A 21,913-nucleotide genomic window follows, 5' to 3' on the forward strand; every position below is an offset into this window, starting at 1 on the left:
TGCAGAACCAATCCTGCTTATTTATCTTCCCGATCAGAACTAAAGAGATATGAGTTGCACCTTTCCAGCTGGGCTGCCAAGGAAGTCACAACAGGGATGGCGACAGGAAGAGCTGGAAGGCTGGGCAGGCCCTCAGACTTGGGCAACAAGCCACCATGGATGGTCCAGCCTTCTCCAGGGCTCCCCATCGTCCACTGCCACTAGCTTGCCTGGGGAGACCAGGAATCCAGTGCCACGTGTTTGGCTGATATCTGGCCAGGAAGGTGAAGAGAAATGAGGGAAAGAATGCCTCAAAAAATTACTGATCCTGTCCTTCCCAAAATCATGATTCATTGTATGCCAGCTGTTAATGGTACACCTATAATATTCACACATTTTCCAGGAATTTAAAACCGCTGGCATTACAAAAGAAACAATTAAATCTGCCATCCCAGGCACCTTTACCTAGAAGCATGTCTGGATGAGTTTACATCTGCAGAGATGTGTAAAGGACTCTAAAGGTAGGCCAACAATTTGCACTCTTGAGAATTTTTATCTATGTCCCTAACAAAACAGCTTCTGGATAGTCAGTAAACCCTTGGTTGAGCCGACTTCAGATACACCAGAGAAATGTCCCATTTGGGTCGAGGCACTCCTGCAAATAATACCATTTACATCAGTTGTATATAATTAGGCAGACTGAACTGACTCAACTGGTGTATATTTGGATTTAACAGACACTTGGATTTAACGGACATGCCTTTCTCCAAAGAGTTCAGTGAACTGGTGCTCTACTAGCCTTCTCCTTTAGAGGGAGTTAGAAAACTGGGGGGAGCAAACAAGGGAAGCCTGGCAAAAGACCTTCCCCAACGCTACCTTGTTTGGGTGCACAGCGCGTCGCAGGTTCTCCATCCATTTGTCCCGCTCTGCTGCAGATCGGCAGGAAAAGCATTTACTGCCAGACGATGTTGTCACCTGCAAGGGAAGAGAGAAGGGAGAGCTGGTGGTCGTGGGGGTCTTTGGGCAAGAAACCTCCAGTCTTGAGCAACCGCTGTAGAAGTCCCCTGTCTTGGTTGTCCCTCCGCAGCTGGTCCTGAGATAGGCTGCCCCTGGAAAATGAGGCTCTGTTCTTACATGCACCATGCTTGTGGGAGTCATGCATGGCTGCAAACGGGCGAAGCTGCGCTTGACGGACCTGGTCTCTGATCCAGGAAGAGAAAATGCTCTCCCGTGCACATTGGACCAGGAAAACAAGGGGACGTTTTGGAGAACCTTCCAGCTGTTTGCGACTGGGGTTGCTTTGCAGGGGGTCCAAAGGGCCCTCTGAGCAGGGCCACCGGTTCTGCCTCCTGTCTCCAGGGAACACCCGTTCCAGCAGCTCCGACCCATGCAGGTCTCCATCCTGTGTTGGGATTAGACGGTCCTTGTGGTCCTGCCCTCTGGCCTGGGCTCCCACCCATGTAAATAGATATCTTCATCTACCAGGGACCCTCAGGGCACAAACTCTGGGGCACGGAAGGGCACCCACCAGTATGTTGGATACCGACCCCAAGCTTGGCCCCGTCGGATCGAACCAGAGGCCTTGCCAAATAATCCAGAAGCACGGTCAAAAAAGCGGCCACCTTTCCTGATTCTACTCTCCCGAAGCCAATGTTGAGGTAGACTGCCCCTGACTGTGGAGGTTCCATCCCTAATCTTCACCGCGCGTAAGAAAATCAAACAGAACCCGCATCTAGTCCAGCCCTCCGCTTTCCATCCCCCAGCGAGATGCCCAGCGTGCTGCACTGCCACCCCCGGCCCCGGCACGGTGCTCACCTCGAAGCAGAAATCCTGGCCAAGGATGCTGCTGTGCACAGGCTTGATGGCCACCTCCTCCTCCATGCTGAGGTCCAGGGCCTCCACTGCGCTACCGGGGCTGAGTAGTGACTCGTGGGAACGCGATTCCTTCAGCCTCGGCATTAGATGGGATCTGGGGGGAGGAGAAAGGGGCCTGAGCGGACCATTCAGCTCTCAGCATCCACCAGGAGCCCTCAGCGCAAGCGATTGGGGCGCGAAGGTTTGGGGTGGTGGAACGTCTGCCCCGTTTTATGACGCCCAAATCCCCCCTGAAGTGGGCAGTGGAGCGGTGCCACCTCGACCCAGCAGACGATTCGCAGCGGGGTCTGCGGCGCAAGCACGGAAGCAGCTGCCGCCGAGATTTGTCTTCTTCAATAAAGGGATAAATCTCCCGCATGCGCACCGCCCACCCACCGGCACTCGGGGCGACAGACAGCCCATCTGCAACGGCAACGGAAGGAAAAGTCCGACGCCAGACAAAGGGAAGGACGCAAAGCCGGGAATTCGGAAGTTCCCCCCCACCATGCGGAAAAAGCAGGGTGCTCTGGGTTGGACTGAGTTGGGGGGGGTCTTCGTTGGGGGGCAGCAGCGGCATGACTTCAGGGGCCGGTCCTGGCATCCCCAGGGACGTGAAGTCCTCCCTCTGGCTGGTGATTTCTTTCCAACCTGCTTTTTTGGGGGAGGGGGGCTCTGATTCTGAGCCGGGTGCACTGAGGGCCAGCCCCTCCAGGCTCTAGGCTCTTGGGGAGACTCGCTCGGGGACCTTGGATGGGAAGCTGGCGGGGCTGAGAGTGGTCCAGCCCCCTTTTCCTTCTGCCCCCAAGAGAGGAAGCCCGTTGTGGGACACCCTGTCTTGCCGCCCACTTAGGACAATGTTGGGAATCGGCCGCAACACGGCAGGGAGGAAGAATGCTATTGTTGAGCTCAGGGGAGCGGGCGCAGGGAAGAAAGCTTGGTGGGCATTAAAAAGGCCGGGTGTGTGTGTATGTGTGGTAGTGGTTGGAAAACCCTCCAGCTGAAAAATCAGGAGGAGCCTGCAAGCGCCTTTTGTGACTAACCCATTTTCTTAAAGGAAGCAGCTGCAGCTTATACCACCAGACCTCCTGACTTATTTGCCACCCAGGCGAACTCGGCTGCTTTCCCCCCACCAGATCCGGATCGACTTGCCCCAGGAGCCAGCAGGTCATCCGAACGCTTTGCAAGCTTGGACAGCCGCCAATCCCAATTCCAACCCCCTCCACGGAAGGGGCAGGGAAGGCGGCACCGTGCTTGGAAGTGGGGCTTAGTGCCCCTGGACCACAGAGGACAGGATGCTGCCACCCTGACTAGCCCTTCCCTCACCTGGGACAAATCAAGAGACCTCAAAAAAGCCCCACCGCCACTGCACTGCCCCCAGCCTCCCTCGGGGGGCCAAGAGGCCGTGGGAACGGCTTGGCAAACTTACAGAGGAGGAGTTCTAATACAATGCCGAATCACTACAAATCTGTTAATTGATTAAAACATAGATAGAAACAGTCACGGTGTGAATGGACTAACAAATGCTCAGGCAGGAAATGTATGCAGATGTGTGGGTGTTTGTGTGTTTGTGTGTATATACATATATATGCATGTATGTATATTGAGCGCAGATATTTGTTTCAAAACAAGAACCTCACACACATCATCTTAGAAGATGCATTCTTCCCTCCACTTCCCACAGGAGAGAATGCCTCTTCCAGGACGATGCTTCCTTTAAACCTAGCCCCAAAATCGGGTGAGAGGCAAAAAGAAGGTGGCTTCATCGGAGCAGCTATTTGTGCCTGTGTGCAATGCGCTGATCAATCGATCAAGCATTCGTTGTGAGGACGGAGCATGGAAGGGTAGGGTAACGGAGGGGCTCCCTGGGTGGCTGGCACCCTGAACAGCAGCATTCCGCCTCCCTCCAGCAGCTGCTGGGACACGCGTGGTGCTGGAAAGGGAAAAGCGCAGAATCGCAGGCCCCTTTCCAGGGAACAGATGGCCCAGCCTTTCGACAGGGAGCCAGGCAAGGCTGGGCAATATTAAAACTCCTACGACTCTTTAACAAACCCTGATTCCCATTTCCTCCTGGCTTTCTTGCTGGAGAAACAGGAGCTGAGGGCCAGCAGGCTGGCCAGCTCCCTCCCCCAGACAGGCTCCCACTTAAATGGCCACGGGGCTGGGGGTGGGGAACGTCCTGTAGCTCAGCTGGACAGGCCAGGCTTGGCACAGGGGCACTCCAAGCGTGGCGCCTGCCCTAAAGAGGGAGAGGGAACGGTGGCGGGGAAGGAGGTCTCACCACCAGCTTAGGAGGGGCTCCCCTTTCCTTTCTGACACGGAGGAGTGAAAAGCCACCCCCGGCTCTGGTCTCCTCACCCGAAGGGATGTCCAGCGTCGCATCATCGCTCAGGGGTGCCGGGCCGCCGAACATCTGCCTCGTGGGGCCACAGGAGGCGGGCAGCTTCTTTCTCCCAAAGACACGGCTAAAGCAGGCATCTCCCCCCACCCCCGCCAGGCCCCTCCTTTTGACCCTCTCCTTGCCTCTCTCGGCACGGCCTGGGCGGCACAGACGCTCGCGATGGCAGCCTGCTGGCGCCGGCGCTGATTGGCCACTCTGTAGCTGGGGAGAGGAGCGACATCTGCTGTTAATGTCAACATCCGCGTGCTGGCAGGCGAGCCCCCTCCCCTGTGCTGGCCAGGGCGCACCGTTGAGGCGGCATGGCCCCTTCCACGAGGGGGTGGGGTGGGTGTGACAAGGGGACCAGCAAGGGAGAGGTCCCGGCGCTTCAACCTGGACCGGAGGGCAGAGGAAACGCCTGGAAAAGGTGGGCAGAGTGTCCCCAGAGGGGACGAGAGAGGCCATATGTGGGCAAAACTGCTGCAACTTCACTTGCACTTGCACGAACCAGAAAAAGGGGACGGGGGTGACGAGAAGGATGAAAGGGGATGCTCCCAGATGCCAAAGGACAGAGAAACTGGTCTGAGGTATCCCCACGACATGGAGGACGGGCACCGGAGCTGATCGGATCAGACGCTCCCCTCCGAGGGGAAGTCGAATCGGTGCTGAGGAGGCGTGGGGTCTGGAGACCCCCAACTGAGCTCTGAAGACACCTGGCGGGGAAGGGGCAGGCCCCCCCCAGAGGCGCACCCGTTTTGAGCGGGATGAGAGGAGAAACGCCCCGCTGGCCCCCACCGCCACTGGCTGAGGGATCCGACTGCCAAGTCGGTCACACGCAAACGTGCCGCCTGTCACTGCAGAATTCACACCGTTGCTGGCTTAGATCGCTTTCTTTAAAAAATGGGATTAGAAAGACGCGTGCAAGAAGGACTATCATCCGCTATTAGCCATGATAGCTAAAAAGGGATTTATCGCTGGCATTCCTGCACTGCAGCTTCTCAGAGGCAATTTGCTGAGCTTCAGCTACGCTGGTTTTTTAAAAAACGCCCCAAACCATCTGCAATTATCCAAGGCCTTTCTGTCTCTCCTCTGCCCAGAAGCTCCCTCCACGGTTGCTGCCTAGGCAGGTGTGCCAAGCCGTTCAAAGGGAGATGGCCGAACCCCAGAGTGCTTTGGCCCCTGGAAAAGTGGGTGGGCAGGACTTCCCAACTTTACTCTGCAGGTCTCCGGCATTCCTCCCGCCTTGCCTGGCCTCCCCCTGGCACAGAGGCGGCCTTTCATGGGCTTGCAGAGGGACCCCCAGCCTTACAAGGCGGGCTGTCCCAAACAAGCGACTCAGGGCCTCAGAAGCACAGAGGGGAAGTCAGAGGACATCCCAGGATAATTTGGTGCCTCTTCGCTCCAAAGAGAAGTAAACCTGCATCGGACTCCTTCCCTGAGCAATTTCTCTCTTCCACTAGCCAAACATTTCAATACGGAGCTTACATCAAAGAGCAGTCCTCTGGGCATGAGCAAAGTGCTGCTGCTGCTGCTGCTCCAGTGCAAGCCAAGCGAATGGGAGTTTTAATCCTGAGCGAAGCAATCTTGTATGGGTCTACTTAGAAGTAAATTCCATGGGTTTTCCACTCAAGGGGCTTGCAGGGAACTGCAACGTACAAATCGCAGGCTGTACAACCAAGCTGTGAGTCTGTTAGCCAGCCACCGAGTTTTTCCTTTTCCCACACTAGCATTAGGAGCTGTCCTGCCCAGCAAGACTGGCAACCTCCTCGGGAAAGCTTGCATTCATCTCCCTCGCTAAAAACGCAAACAGTCCCCACCCCGGGACGTGTTTTGCACTTTTTTTTCCTCAGCAAAACCAAGCAAAGGAAAGCTGCCCGGCACCCCCAAGGATCCATACCTTCTCCCACCTATTCCATCTTTCCCCTTGTGGACCGATGCCCGGGGAAGCCAGCCCAAGGTCCTTGCCCATCTCGGCAGCCTGCCGTGCCACCGGCTGCATCTTGTTGGCGAGAGAAGCCCCAGAGTTCCAACATAAGCAGCAGAACAGAGCTCAGGAGCAACCATCCTCGCGCTGGCAATTTCCTTCTGGCACTGAGATGCCAAATTCAGCTGGTTTTCCCGGAGGGGCAGACCCTTCTTTACTCACCTCACATATACATGAAACCAGAACAATTAACGCAATTTACACTGTGGTAAGGCAGCCTCAGGCTGCTCAGGTTGGGCTTCCAACAAGAGAGGAAACAGCACCTGCATTTCCTCCAGAGGAGGATCTGTACCGGCAGATTCCAGAGCAGGGCTAAAAAATGCACCCTTCTGGATGCCCCGGCAACTAAAATCGTTTTTTAAAATCTGGCAAAGAGAAAAAAGACCGAGCTGATTGCAAAGGGACTTAAGTTTCCTCAGACCGCCTGCCAGCTGGGTCCTCGTCGTGCCACAACAGCCTCTGGAATGTGCTGACCGAGGGAGGGAGGCGTGGGTGTTCTCCTGCCTCTGGGGCAAGGAATTTCTGGTGCCCCAACCGGTTTAGCAAGTCAGAGGCACCCATCTGCGGCCGGAAGTGGGTCACCCGCGGGCAGGGGAGAGGTGTGCAGCAAGGCTGGGGATGCAAGGCACAGACTGACCTCTTGAAGTCCAGGAGAAAGAGAGTCTTCCTGCTGGCGGCACCAGCCTGCACCTCTGCAGGCCATGGCGCAGATGATGCCAGTAAGGCAGGGGGCCAAAGCGACTCAACCAAATGAGGAGGACCCTGTAAACCAGGTCAGTTTTAGCCCTGCCAGTAAGTTTGCCACCCTCTGGTGCTCCATGGGCTTTGTGGGGCTTACTCCCTAGGAAGTGCCTGGAGCAACTTCTCCAGCCTGTGGCCCGCCAGAAGCCGTGGGGAGGGCAGCTGCTTGCGAAGTGGAGAACTGCAGGCCAGCCCAACCACCCTGGCACAAGGCCCTGGAAAGCCTGGGGAAGGAGCGGGGGACCAAGAGGAGAGATGCGCTAGAGGTTCACCCTGGTATGCGCAGCAGGGCTGGAAGGAAGGCGAGAGGGCTGTCCTCCCTGCCTTCGTAACAGAAGCTGGCATCGTCCAACGAAACGAATGTGCAGTTCTTTCCCAAAGAGAATTGGCTTGTGGAACTCCTTGCCACAAGACAAGGCAACGGCTGCTGCTCCCTGGTTAGACAAATTCACGGGGGTGGGGGGGGAGGAGGAGGAAATGCATACTGGTGGGGAAAACAGAAGAGGAGCCCCCCCCCCCTGCTCCAGCTGAAAGCAGTCTTTCTCAGGGCGCCTGAAAGTTGAAAGGCCCAGAGATGAGCACCTGGGCAGGGAAGCGATGCTCCTAAAATTCTGGTTCCCAGCATCCTTTCCCACAACCTCTGTTTTCCCAAGGATCAGGGCATTGTTCAAAATAGGTTTGATGGCAGAAAAGTGCCACTGACCACTCATTTCCATCACGCTGTTTATTTCCCAAGCAAAGCAAAAAATCTTGGCTGGCGTTCTGCCTGGCTGGCCTAGAACGTGGCTGGGTGCCCACAAGATTGTGTGTGTGTGTGTGTGTGTACGCTCTCACGCACTTCAAGCTGTCACAAAACTGGGAAAAGATACAGAAAAATCTGATGAGATTCTGGTCTTCCAGTCCCAACCTGCCTCCTTGGCCATTTTCATTCTGCTGCTGCTTTTAACCAAAAAATGTGGGTTGCCTCCCTATATTTTTAAGGCCTAAAAAGTTCTCCCTTGTTGGGAGAACTTCTGTCCACCAAGGTTACTATCAGCTCTCTGGTCCCCAGAAATTTATTAATTTATTTATATACAATATAAAAAAAGGAGGGGGGAAAAGAAAGATTCTTTTGGAATCTGTTCCTACTCTTTCAAAGATAATTTGCAGCCTCCCTTAATCCGGCACTCAACCCAAGCAGGATTTCGGCTCTCAAGCACCGGGCCAGCACGTTGGAGCACAATGACCTGGGCATGCTCTGGGTGCGGCTCAAATGGAGGCACGGGGAGGTGGCATTTGGAAATCCCTCAGTTTCAGTCTGCCAGGGAAACCGGGCAAGGCTGGCAGCTGGCTCCCTCCCACCTCTGACCAGGAAAGGCTCTGAAGGAGGAGGAGGCGCAATGCTGATTATCCATGGGCCAGGGGAAAACAGAGGATGAATTGCACACAGGGGGAAAAGCAAAAATCAGGGGAGAATGCTTTCTGCAGATCTGGGGGTCTCCTTTTATCTGAGACGTTCTTCTGTCTACAACGCAGACAGGTGGGGCAGGGTGGGGGTGCACGCGTTTAAAAAATAGAAATGCAACCAGCAACCCTTTAGCTCCTCTGCCCGTCCCCAACGGCCAGGCAGGGGTGACAGCCATCCCCTGGGGAGGGGGGACAGGGGCTCCAGCCCAGAGCGGATCCCGGGCCAGCCTGCAACAGCCGGTCCTGGCCTTCGGCCGGGCAGCTCCTGGGGAGACGCTTTAATGGAGCATGCTGGAGGCCTGCAGCCAAGGATGCGGCTGGTTAATTCCAATCAAAAGAGGGATTCCCGCCTCCTGCTCCGCACGGCCAGGCCGGCTCATGTGTGCAGACTCCTGGTTGCCGGCCTGGCCTTGTCCCTCTGGCTAACCTGAGCCCCCCGGGAGAGAAAAGGGGGGAGATAGAGGAAAGGCTTGCTGCAGCCAGCCACCCTCGCCTGCCAGGGCAGTCAAACAGTTTTGAGAAGCGGGAGGTGAAGGCAGCTATTTTAATTTTCCCTGGTTTTATGTCCCTGTTCCCTGACAGTCTAAGACCCACTGGTCCTTCCCCCCTCCCCCCCCATCAGCCACAGCTGAACACTCAGCTTGTGTGGATCTATCCTAGGGCACAAGAGGAAGGCAGCCTCCCCTGGGATCCAGAGGGCAAAATGATCTCATTCCCATGCCGGGGCAGGGGGGCTTTCCCCTTGAACAGGGGCACCCAACTAACAGGATTGGGGGGGGATCCTGGGGCTCCCTGGAAGCCTCCAGAATGAGCCGTCCCAAGCTTTCTCCCCTTTCCCAGGAGAAAAACGAAAGTTTACAGGAACTGCCTTGGCTCAGGAAAGCAGGAATGTGCTTTCCTGGCTCCACCTGGTCAACCCAGACCTCCTCAGCCTTGAAAGGTTGCAGCTGCACTGAGGACCTGGGCAAAGGGCCTACCATGCAGGGTGGGTGCTGCGCTCTCCCTACCCCAGGTCTGAATCTGGCTGCCGGCTAGGTGGGACACAACTTTCTGCTTCCTGCTGCCCCTTTCCTACTCCTCCCTCTTTGCCAACAGTCGTTGGTTGCAAAAGAAGATTTTTTCTGGAGGCTTGTGGATATCCTGCTGAAGGGGAGGAGGGGACCACATGTGGGTTTCTCAAGGCACCCGGCCTCGATCCTGGCACCCTGGCACCACTGCCCCGCCAGTCCAGGTAGCAAAGGGAGCAGATGACCAGAGGGGCTTCCCTTTCTCAGAGACAGACGTTCTCACTGCTGAACTGTGGTCCCCGGGTCTCCCTCCCTGTTCCAGGACGATGGTCCTCGGTCCTCCAAATCCTACTGATTCAGCACATGCCTTCCTCACCCTCTTAACAGCCCCAACCAAGCATCTCGGCTCCATCTCCCTTCAGAGCTGTGACGACCTTTCCACTGAAGCATTTCAGAAACGTATTTGCTTTCTGACATCTTCCTGTCAAACTTCACACACACACACACAAACACACTTTCTGTCTAATGCCCCAAGTCATCCTGAGTCTTCTTGAATAATTTCAGGTAGCATTTTTTTTTTAATCAATAGCTGACAGACTTGTCAAATTACTTTGGGGACCAACAAAGCAATTTTTAAACACGCAGTGCTGTCAAGCCCATAGAAAGCGAAAGAACCCAAGTGAGGGGCTGAGATGCGCTGCTCGACAGCATTATGGTTCTGTAAACTAGATATTAATTTATCGTTAATGAATCATGGTGGAGCAGTGACATGGATTCCATAATGTTCCCACCCCACCTCTTGCAAAAATGAATTGCCCTGGAAAAGGGGAGGGGGCTGCTTTTAGCAAAGGGAGAGGCCGAGGGAACAGGTCCCAGCCCGAAAATTGATTATTTGGTGCAACTCCAAAATGCTGGCGGACAGAGGCATTCAGTCAAGAGCACCGATTAGGGAGGGGTGTTTGGGGGGTAAAGGGACAGTTCTGGTCAGCACCTGGGATGCCTTTTGGCAAAGCCTGTACAGAAGAAAAAGGTCAGCTGGATCCTCACTCCCCCAAACGTCACCAGTTGGCAATCTAAGGCCACATGGTCCAGTTCAGGGCACTTTAAACTGACCATAGGAGGCGGGGCAGGTGGGGAGGAGCTGGGGGGCTTCCAGAGAACCAAATGGAGCCTCCATTTTTCAAAGGACAGGCTTCTTACATCCGCAGAACCATCTGGCTGACCAATTTCTTCCTACCTGGACAATTTTGCAAAACAAACAAAAAAAGAGTTGTGCCTCCCCTCCGCTTGATGTGCATTTCAGCATTTTTATTTTTTACCTATTTACTTATTTCATTTCATTTCACAAGACTTCTTGTTCACCCCACTCAGAACCGGCTCTACACCCTACCAGCTTTGCCATAAATTAAAACCAAGGTAGAGAAGCAACAATAACTGTGAATTAACACACCAAAGACGGCAGTGCTGCATAACCTTTAGCCTCCAGAGCGACCGTGGAGGAAAAACTTGGGATTTCAAGGCCTGAGCTAAATACTGCAATTGGTGGCCAGCCCCGGCTTGGGTGCCTGGGTGCGGATGCCATTCGCAAGAGCAAGGGGGAAATTGGACGAGATGCCGCCATCTATCCCGGGGTCTTTGAGCCCTCCCCGTGCAGACACCGATAGAATTGAAGAAGGATGCAATCACTGGAACACCTTGCCCTGACTCTGCCATGGAGAACACCAAGGGAGCAAATTTTATTTATTTATAAGGTCCACTCCTATGGCCCCTGAGCATGACTCGGGGCAGCTTCCAGCATTAAAAACAATGTAACATTCAGCGCAGCGGCCAGCAGCGCAAGGGGCAGCCTTTCCTGTGGCTCAGTTGCCCTGAACCCCCTGAGGTGTTCTGCCCTCCCCAGATGCAAAGCTCCCCTTCGCCAGCTGTGGAAAAAAAGTGAAGCAACTCAGGAATTCCAAATCCACTTTCCTGCGATGGGCGGTGCTGCAACATGATATGCTCAAATTCTTTCCCATGTGACCAAAATCTGCAGGCCAAGAATATTTGGAAGCCTCACCAAGGAGAGAAATCCTCCTTAGCTTTCTGATGCTCTGCTTCCCAAAAGGCGGAAAGATTGGTAAATCGGGAACCGGCCAGGCCAGGAAGGTGGTGGCCGGTCTCCCGAATGGCTGCAGATTTGCATCAGATTTGAAAATCCCCAGAGAGAATGTTCTTTCTTGCAAACATTTTACTCCACACACCCTCACTGTATGCAAAGTGACCTAGTTTTAACTGTTATTTGCAAATATCTGATTCTGGAACAAGCTTTTCCTTTTTGGTGTTTTCCGATCCTTCCCACGCTTGGGAGAAAGGTCTCCCATGGGCATCTGCCCCAACTTCATCCCTGGATAGCAAAACAGGGACTTTATCTGGAGGCCTGGAAATGATTTAGGCTTTCGCCACGGGTTTAAAAAATAATTCAAAGAATTAGGAAACGTGGAAAGGAGGGAGGAGAAGAGAGACCAGACAAGCCACAGACGAGCATGGAACGTTTTTTGAGCAACACAGAACAGCAACTAAGAAGGATGCCTCCTCGCCCCAAAATGTTTCACAGGAGTCCCTGTGGAGGGGACTGTAGACCCCTAACCTGTTTGAGAAGCAACAATCTTAGGAAGCAACAGCAAAGAGAAGAGGACTTCTGAGCATGGGCAAAGTGGCAAAACCCTCAAACATTTCTTCTGCAAACAAAGATATCCAGATGCCGCAAGCTGACGTGCCAGCAGATGCAGCTCCATGTGTATCTAGCAGGCAAAGCGATACCAAGACTGGGTGAGCTCCCACACCGTCTGCAAAGAGGCGAGGTCTGGCGTGCCCCCTTTCCCACCCCCCGGCTAACCTGGGTTGCCCCCAGTCAGGTCCAGGGGGCTGGATCACAGGCCCACAACCGCCCCTCTCCTCGCGGCTCTTATCTGCAAGCCTTGGGGGAGCTTCTGTGCTTCGTGGCGGAGAAAGCGCAAGGACGGAGGAAGGAATGGGCAACACACCAGGGAGGAAGAGGCACTCAGCGTGCAGTCACCCTCTCCACACCCCGGCCGAGTCCCGGGCCTCTTTGGGGGAAGCCAACCTTACCCAGCCAAGTTGGAAGGATCCCCTGCCATGCCATGAGAGAGCTTCCAGATGCCACGGGGGGGGGGGGGAGGGGAGGCTGGGAGATGCTCACCCCGGCCCCAGACAGGAAGTCCTTGGACCACCTCCTTGTATGGAGTGAGTGCTTGGCCTCTGTGCACGAGGGCCTGGCTCCCAGCCCAGCTGCTTCTGGCCTCAGGAAACTGTTCCGGCATGCCGTCCGTCCGCAGGAACAGTCCCGGGAAGGCTTGGGCCCAGCCAGCCCGCTTAACCCCTTGCGGGAGGAGAGGAGCCATTCCATTAATAGGGGTGGGGGGTCAGACGCCGCCGTCCGGGTGGAACTGCTCTGAAGGTGGGCCTTGGCAGTTTCCCCGAGTCCTCACCCCCCCCCCCCCCAGGAAAGAAGGGCTGGGACTCCGGGCCGAACCCCTCCTTTGGCTGCATCTCCAAAGGATGGGCCGAAAACACACGTGCCGGAGTGTGAAGAGCCGTGCCTGGCTGCAGGGGCTGATAACAACGGATGGGCCCTTTCTGTATGGGATGGGAGGTCTGCACCGCAGGGTTGAGAGATGTATGAAATCAAAAAGGAACTGCTGTCCACTCTGCAGGTTATTTGGAAGCCTGTGGATTTGGATTAAATTGGGAACCGAGCTGGGTGTGTTTAGGCAGAGCCCGTGGCAGGGGCAGCCCAGGCTCCTTCCAAGCCCGCCACCCCGCCGGGCCTGACACTCAGGGGCAGACAGCTGCAGAGCCAACGGGCCACCTCTCCTCGCCCTCAGGTGCTCCTCTGCCCTCTGAGCCATGCAGAGTCCCTTTTCTGGGGAAATGGGCGGTGATAAATTTGATAAATAAAATTAAATAAATAAATAAATAAATAAATAAATAACCGCAAGAGACCAAAAGTTGAGAGAAGATGCTTTCTCCATCATCCCCTGGACTGCTCCCTCTTGGTCCTCTCAGAGGCTACCAGAAAGCAAAAAATGGCAACCAGGCAGGGAAGAGGTTAAAAAAGTACTCTGTTCTGCAGTTTCTGTCAGAGATCTTGCCGGCTCAGCACTTTCTGGAGCATTGAGGAAGAGGCTGGACAGCTCCTGAGGATGGTTTACTTGGAGGCCAGACGACCCTCCTGTCCCTTCCATCTCCCAGTTGGAGAGGGACCCGATCCCACCCACGCACGTGGGGACTTCCCTGAAGGGCTGTCCACGGGCAAGGTCCCCCCAAGACCGGGCACCCCCGGTGCCCATGCACCATGCTGGCTCCAGTGAAGGGGGCCCAAGGGGGCAGAGTCCAGGCCTGCATGTCCTCCCAAGCCCTCGCAAAGGCCCTTATCACTTCTTCCTGCTCAGCAGGTGGTAACTCCTTCACCTGGACTTCGTCACCAGAGTTCATTTTATTGTTTTATACTTCCACTTCATACTTACTGGGTTTATTGTTGTTTGAGCTGCCCGGAGTTGCTTAAGATGGGTAGCCATATAAAGCTTTTAAATAAGTAAATAAAGTTCTGCTTTGCAGAAAAAGAAAGAGAAAACACAGGGTTTTTTGGGGGGCGGGGGTTGCAAAAGGACACTGCTGTTGACCTTCAGCCATCTCAACCCTCAGATAGACTATTCTGGCACAAAGACGTTTTGGGGAAAAAAGCCACCGATTATTGTTTATTTAGACATTCACACCACAACCTTCTGCCCAGGTATGTTGAAACCAAAGCGGGGATTAATAATGGGAAAAGGTAAAAGACATAGTCCAGTCTTCCCAGGGCTGTTCAGCCCTTTGCGAGTCAGAAGGCCTTCAACTTTGTTCACACATGGAGACGCTCTTAGCTTAGTGCTTTACTCGACAGGCTGCAGCCGCTGTGGCTTAACTTTCAGCGGGAGCCAGGCCTCTACCCTACCCATGCTTAAAACCAACCCACAGTTAACACGACGTGGGAACATGTCTCCGAATTGCTCGGTCTGGCCAGCTGACGTCCCTACACCTCTCGGCAAATCCGTATCAAGCTTTTCATGAGCCACCTTGGGGGAAAACACTGCAAAACAGCGGATCTTTTAACTGGAGATTGTTCTGCCTCCCCCCCCCCCACCCCAAAGGAGCAAGCCTTGAGCTACAGCTTCAGAGTGGCTTGAAAGAGGAGGAAACGGATCCTGCGGCTGGGACTTGCACGCATTTATGGCTGTGACTCCCAGACTATTGATCCTCCTGGCTCCCTCGCCAGAAGAGGGCTCTTTTTCCGCCAGGAGAGGGTGGGAAGGGGGGGACCAACGGGCTAAATCAATGAGTGGATGAGAGGAAGAGAAACCTGCAACGAATTAATCGTCCATTGCCAGCTGACAGGGCACTTCCTGCGCCTGTCCTCACAGCCAGGCCAGCTTGGCTGACGCCAACGAAGGGGGTCTTTTCCAAGGCTGGGATCTGCAGGCCCCCACTGGTACCCACCACTCCCTCAGTGAAGGCTCCCTTCTGGCAGAGTCCTCGGGGCTGCCTCAGCTATCCTTGAGGGTGGCAAAAACGGGCAGGGGGTGGAAAAGGCGGCCCAGTAGCATACCAGCAGGCCATTCCCCCACCCACCCAGCCAACGGCAGAGCAATCCCGCCAAAGAGCTGTGACAGGCTCAGCAGCTCCTGCTCTACAATGTCACCGCCACCTTCTCAGTGGACTCCAAGGAAGTCATTCTGTTTATTGCTTTGGCACGCCAGCTCGTCCCCACTTCCCTGCCATAAATCCCTCGGCAGCCCCTTCTCCGCCACCCTCACCCCTGCCTCCACCTGATATCCTCAGCAGGAGCCTCCCTGCCCCTCTTCCACCCCACCCCACCCCACCCCATCCCCACCTGAAATCTCAAAGGGCTGCAAGGCCAGCAAAGGCATCCCCGGGCCCTTAGCGAAACCTTACTGGTGGTCAGAAATGAATGCTGTAACACTATGGAAAAAAAGTAGCCTGCGGGGAGAGTAAACAGAAAGAAGTGTGCTTCTCTCCCCCCACCCCCCACCCCCAGTTTTTTAATCTGGTGTTCAGCCCTCCCTACAATCCATCCAAACACCTGATTACATTGCCCTTGCCTGAGTACCCCCCTCCCGAGAAACTCTGAATCCCCTGACCACCCCTGGGCTGACTCAGATGGCCAAGAGCCATCAGTCAAGGGTGTGGGGGGGGTGCAAGCGGCACAGGAAGGGTGGGAACCGCAACAACAATTGGACACCACAACACAAACGCAAGCAGAGCTGTCCTCCTGGACAGACTGGCCTGGTTGCTTTAATTCTGCAGAAGCAGCCATGCCGTAATTAGATATTCACAGCGGCTTGCTTGCCGGGGAGCCAGACATGACCCAAAATCAGACACCAAAAGCCACAGGCCGACCTCCGTCACCCTCTGGAAGGGTCCTTCGTGCACTAGAAAGAAAATATGCTGCTAATTCGGTGCTAAGCATGTGGGGGGTGGGGGGAGCAGGGGTCTGCCTTGAACAAGCAGCAGAAATTTGGTTGGTGCAGGTTTTCCAACCTGGGTCTGTGCAAAAATCGACACCTGTGGAACCTCTACCTGTCCGCAGCTTTCAGGGACAGAGGGGGTATCTTTAGATCAACCCCAACCCGAAATTCTCGGCCCGGACTTCTGGAGGCCGGCGCCCGCTTCCACTCCCACCCCAGCTGGACAGCGCCGAGCACACCCCGTTTCTCGCAGCCGCAGCAACACCCGCTCGTCGCCGGGACGCAGGGCCAGGAGTGGGGCTCTAGGCCTCCCCCAGCTGGCCCTCTCAAGGCGAAGGGAAGCGCTCCTGGTCTACCGGCCAGACCAGACGGGTCGCGGCGCGTTCCTGCTTCGCGCTTCTACAGGCGGACGCGAAGCTCTTAACAAACGTACAAGTCGGGGTACCTCCTCAAGTTAGCGGCTGGGGCGAAAAGGGACCCCGCGGCGGTGCCCATTCCCGCAGCAGGACGCGCGGCCACAGCTACCGCGCACCGACCGACCGACCGGACTCGCAACCGCCCGGGCGCGCGCCCTCCGAGGGGAGGGACGGGGGAGGGGGAAGCAGGCGAGGCCGGGCGCGCCCGGCTTGGGTCGGCCCGGCCGCAGGAGACGGGGCGAGCGAGCGAGCGAGCGCCTCACCTTGGCAGCCGGAGCCGCCGCCGCCGCCGCCGGGAAAGTTGTTCTGGGGCAGGGAAGGCGCCTCGCCTCGCCGCCGCCCTCCACCATGGCGCTCCGGCCGCCGACAGAGGGGCAGGCTGTGGGCGAGGGGCGCGCGGCGGAGGCCCCCGGCCCGCCCGCAGCTGCAGCCGCCCCGCCCCGCCTCGCCTCGCCTCGCCGGCTTCCGCGGGAAGGGAGGAGACAAAGGCTCGCTCGCCCGGCCCCTCGCCTGCCCAGCTGCCCGCCCCTCCTCGACCCCGGCTGGGAATCCCGAGCGGGAGGAGGGAAGGCCGGGCCGGCGCTGCGGGCGCTGCTACGGCGGGGCGCCCCTTCCCCGCCAGAAGCCCGGGCGCAACGCAGGCCGCGCTCGCCCACTCGCGCGGGGCTCTCTGCAGATGCTCAGAGGCGCTCTGCCGGCGGGGATGGCATCGGCCGCCGCAGGCAAAGGAGGCGCCGCGCGATCCGGAGGAGAGGCTCCCGAGCGACCGTGTCCGGAGCCCGGCTCTGCTGCTGGCTTGGCAGCCCGGCTTCGGACTGGCGCTGCCACCCCGCCGAGCTCCGGGTCCCTCCCTGCTCCGCTCGGGCCCTCGGTCCAGCCGCTGCCCCGCCGGTGCCCTTTCCGCGAGCGTCCCGAGAACAAAGAGCCCCAGGCCAGGCGCGCCCAACTTTAGAAAGTGCCGGAAGGAGGGCAGCCCCGCGACTGCACCTGGCTGGAGGTGAGGAAGGGACCCTATGCTGGGACAGCTTCGTGTGGCCCTTCTTCAAGGGCCCCACCACCAGCCATCCAGCCGTCAGGGCAGGGCCGCCAGTGCATCTCTGCCAATCTTCTGGCCACGGCAGACTGGGCTGCCAACGAAGCCAGCCTGTGAGAGAGGAAGGTCCCCTGGAAATGGGAGGAGGGGAGGGGCACTGGAGGCCCCACAGGTGGAGGGAGTGCCTGACCAAGAAGCCACCACCTGGGAACGGTGGCCGCTTAATAGCCCACCCCTTTCCACCTCTGAAACTTTGGAGGCCTTGGCATGAGGAAACAGCTGCATCTCCAGGTGCAGGTACATTGGATGGCAGAATGTCTGGGGAAGCCCTTTTCCATCTTGGGGCCTTGGCAAGATAAAAACCACCAGGAAGGCAGCTGATCCTCCCTGGCCTCCAGCCGCAAGCTCCTTCACCTTGCCCATTCTGCAGAACAGATGCCAACGCAGCCCAGAACAATCCCAAATCACAGAGGTTCATCTCCTGCCTGGTTTGGCCCCGTGCGCAGCAGCCAGGATCCGGGCCGGGCAGATTCTGCCTTCTTTGTGTTTATCCAGGTTGCTGGAGGAGAACAGACACCCATCTGCAACTAATTGGCAACAGGCACAAACAGACTGCCGGAAGGTAAACAGCGTGGGTGAGCTTCGTGGCATCTGTGAAGTTGCAGTGTGTGGCAGATCCAAAACATGGCGGCTGCGAGATTTCTGTTTTTCTTTCGAAAAGAGCGTCCTTTCTGGTGGGGTGGGGAGGGCCTGACTCATCTTTGCTAGAGAAGAAATGACATTCAGTGCCAACAGCATTCAAGAGTTACCCTTCTGAGACTATTATTATTATTATTATTGCTATTATTATTATTATTGCAACAGCTACCCAACCTGGCCTTGTCTTCCAAAAGCAGGCCTGCAAATTAAAAGTTAATGGAGCAGACTTAATGCTGATGTCAGGGAATCTTTCACAAGAGCCGCTTCTGGCAGCAGCCCACCGAGCGCTGGCTTCGGCATGGGGTGGGGACCCCTAATTGTTCCAAATGGACTGTTGTCCAAAGTGGGGAGCTCTGGGAAGCAGGGTGGCTGTGTTGGGGGGCACCTGTGAGAAGCTGCTTGCTTGAATCAGGAAAGGTGGTGGAGGAGCGTCCGTTTGGTCGCCACACGATCCACTCTGCCTTGGCTCTGTTCCTCTATTGTCAAGCTGTAAATGTTTCCTCGGATGCTTTATTCTTCTGGCTCTGGAGTTGGTAGCATCAGAGCAGCAAACTTCTGTTGGCGGATGCCCCACGTTGGCTGGATCTTGCCCCTCCTCTGACGGCCAGCAGAAAAGGCCTCCCTTGACTCTTCCCGTACTCAAGGCCTTCCCCGTGCCAAGCAAGGGCCCATCTCTGGAAGCCAAGGCCGAAGGGCAGGCAAAGGTGGACGTGGCTGCAGGGAAGCCAGAGGAGAGGGCAGGGGCTGCTCGGTGTAGCAAAGTCCAGCCACGGGGGGGGGAGTGAGCAGAAGGGCCCCCATCCACAGCGAGTCCATGCACTGGCTCAAGAGGAGGGGGGCCAGCAAGAGACGGCCTCATGCTGGGTTGAAATTATTTCCATCAGCAGAGCCCAAATGGCAAAGCTGAGGGGGCAGGGGGTGCAACTCCAGCTGAATATCCTTTTGGAAGGAGGGGGCAGCAAGTTCTCAGCACATGGCTTGTCCCTGTATCCTTAGCGCCTCCAGAGCCAAAGAGGGTCTCCTTGTGGTGGACACCCACCTCTGAAGCATGCTGCCACTTTTCCGAAAAGAGCCCCAAAGTCATCTCCTTTAAATCTGGGTGTTGTTGAAGCTGATGTTCCTACCCGTCGCTGTCCCACAAGGGCAGCAGCCTGGCCCTGGCCCAAAGCTTTGGGGAAGCTGGAGTCTCAAAGACCGGCAAGCCTGCAGGAGGGGGGGCTTCCTGCTCTTACCTGCTCGGCCCCTGGATTTGGAAACGCCCAGCACTCCCTGCCTGCCTCCAACGTGCTTGGAGGAAGCGGTGGGAGGCACACCTTCCCTTTGCTCCTCCCCACATGAGCCTTTGGGACAGCGTCCCTCTGCATGCCACACGAGGCCTGGAGTTGTGCCCCCCTCATCAAGGGCATCTCCTGGCTCTCCACCTCAGGTCCTGCCAAGGGCAAAGGCAGGCCTTGGCCACTCCAGGGCATCCAAGGAAGCTCAGCGCCCTTCCCGAGTTGGCTTGGGATTCGGAGCCTGTGTGCCGGAGAGAACTCTCATCTGGACACACGGCAACATCTGCTGCCTTTCAACTCTAAGGGAGAGGCCGGATGTGATTTTCTTCAGCTGAAAATTATAGGGCCCATCTGCGGTCAGTGTGATGTGGGCAGCTCCCCTGTTCTGCCGAGGCTAAATATGGCTGACTTGCCTGGGGATGCCCCAGATGTGGCATTTCCTCCCTGGGATGCCGAACGCTCTCTGGGCTAAAAGAGACTGCCCCTTGGATGAATCCAGGACACAGAGTCTGAAGGTATTTTGAACTCCTCGGAGATCCAAGATGGGACTGAGGGATCTGGTCATTCCACCTCGCGTCGGCAGCCGTATGTTCGTTCAGAAATCTGTTCCCTCCCATTTTTTTTAAGTGCACGCACATCCTTATTTGCAAACATAATTCCAACTCCTTCTTTGCATGATGGGTGAACGGCTTAATTGTGAAGCAATCATTTCGAGATGTGCTGCGTTCCAAAAGGGTTGAGCGTTGAGCCAAGCCACCGTTTCCCCGGCCATTCACCACCCCTGACCATAACTCTGTGACCTCACAGCAGAGAGATTGCATTGCCCGGGGATTAGAGGGCCTGCGAGTCTTGATGCATCAGAGCCCAGTGAAACAGGAAGCGCAGAGCTGGGAGGCTTCCGTCCAGAGCCAGCTGTGCGGTACACTCAGGTGCCCCCCAGCCTCTGGCCCAGGCGTGCCCTTCCTGCCCCCCCCCCCCAGTTACACCCTCCTAGACAAGGCAACAGACTTGCTGCTGCTGCTGCTCTCAGGAGAATTAATATTTCTGAGAGTCAGATCAGCACATTCTCTCTCCCACAATTCCCGGCTGTGATGCATTTTCCCTTCGCCCGTCAGCTTGCTACAACCTGCAGCCGCTCTGGCAGAAGCCAAAGGAAGTGGGGCACAGGTCGCTTTCCCTCCACCTGCTCGGCTCCAAGGGGCCCCACCTCTTTCCCGGCTCTGGCACAGGGGCAGCTAATGCCTGCTTCCTAAGCCAAGGGCTGCTTAGGCGAGGTTGTAGAGTAAGACACGGCGACGGTGTCTCTGCAACACGCTAAATCCAAAACACACCGTTTACAGAGCACAACTGGCCGGGTTCACAGAACCCCTCAATATGTCACCGATCCCCTGAATTGGGGGAAGCTGTCAACAGCTCTGTCCACACAGCCTGGCTACCGAATCCGTTTACCTGCCAGGTCTGCAGGACAGCCTGAGCCACGCGTGCAAGAGAGCAAAAACGAAAACTAAGCAAAGGTGGGGTGTTCCGCAAAGGGAGCTTACCGGATTTGGTTCCGAGTGTTTTGTGAACGCAGCTGCTGCCTCTCAAGCCTAAGCCGTGTGGCAGATCGTTGGAAGGATTAAAAACAAGGCGGAGGGGAAGTTATTTATGCTTATTTGCGCTTCCTCGGAACAAAGGCGGCAGAGCCTGGATCTTGCAGGACAAACAAAGGTGCAGATTGCCTGAAGGGGCGGTGGCTCCTGTCCCATCAAAATGGGCCTCCCTGGCTGCCTGGGAGGGCACCCCACTCTTGGTAGAGTCAAATCCCATGCAACATCCTCGAGAGCACTCCCCAAGGGGGCTGGACACATTTATGAAAGGGGCTACGTCAGTGCTTCCCAAACCTGGGTAAATTACCCCAGACTGGGTAAAAGTGGTTTTTCTGTGGGTAACGACACACGGACCCATTACCCAATCCCAACAAGGACATTTCAATGGACTTAAAATGCTTTTAAGAAGGGACTTTCTGATAAGCAGTTTGGGATAATGAAAGACAAGATCCGGGAAGCACTGGGCTCCGTAGAGCCTCCATGTCCAGGGGCACTCTAGACCCAATGCCCCGCGGGAGGGCTTTCCTGAAAGAGCCGGCAGCCCCCTTCCCCCATCGCCTGTGCACTAACCAAGCGGCCTCTCTGCCCTCTTCTTCGCTCTCGGCCTTTTAGCCCCCTCGGCTGTTCTGGGCAGCAACAAGGGAGCCCCTTGCAGGGCTGTGCTGCTGAAGGAACTGCAGCAGAAGACTTTCCAGGACAGGCGGCATCACCCCAAAGCCCCGGGGCCCCATCCCTTGATGGCCACCCATCTGGCCTTTGGGCTCCTCCAACATGGCCCTGGCCTGACACCTGGCACCTCACCCAACCTCCTGCCCGGCTGTTTCTTCTCTGACTTGGTGGATGACTCTGGAATGGTGGCGGGGGCAGAGCCTTCCTGCAACTGGAGGTCTCTCCTTGGGGTGCTGTTCTTCCCTTTCCCCCGTGTATTTATTTATTCTCATAAATAAATGCTTCTTGCATCACCCTGTGCAGCCACAGCCAGGCAGCCAA

General features: G+C 56.3%; 2 protein-coding genes across 9 annotated transcripts in view; one reads left to right on the top strand and one right to left on the bottom strand.

Annotated features, from left to right (window-relative positions):
* The window catches only part of PDCL (phosducin like), a 242,491-nt gene that overhangs the window by 159,670 nt on the left and 60,908 nt on the right, over nucleotides 1-21,913 (top strand). The gene's annotated exons all lie outside the window — the stretch shown is intronic.
* The window catches only part of DAB2IP (DAB2 interacting protein), an 85,065-nt gene that overhangs the window by 15,695 nt on the left and 47,457 nt on the right, over nucleotides 1-21,913 (bottom strand). For 6 of the 8 annotated variants that reach the window (XM_063316555.1, XM_063316550.1, XM_063316548.1 and 3 more), the window contains 2 exons: nucleotides 1,795-1,948; nucleotides 856-954 (listed from right to left, as the gene is read on the bottom strand). In XM_063316555.1, the coding sequence (XP_063172625.1) occupies nucleotides 856-954; nucleotides 1,795-1,938 (243 nt within the window). In that variant the 5' untranslated portion in view covers nucleotides 1,939-1,948. Of the gene's footprint in view, nucleotides 1-855; nucleotides 955-1,794; nucleotides 1,949-4,188; nucleotides 4,306-16,591; nucleotides 16,681-21,913 lie in introns of those variants that run through there. The other 2 variants (XM_063316556.1, XM_063316554.1) reach the window with 2 other exon arrangements.

This window comes from Candoia aspera, chromosome 16 (genome assembly GCF_035149785.1).
Source record: "Candoia aspera isolate rCanAsp1 chromosome 16, rCanAsp1.hap2, whole genome shotgun sequence".
In the NCBI taxonomy this organism is placed as follows: Eukaryota; Metazoa; Chordata; class Lepidosauria; order Squamata; family Boidae; genus Candoia; species Candoia aspera.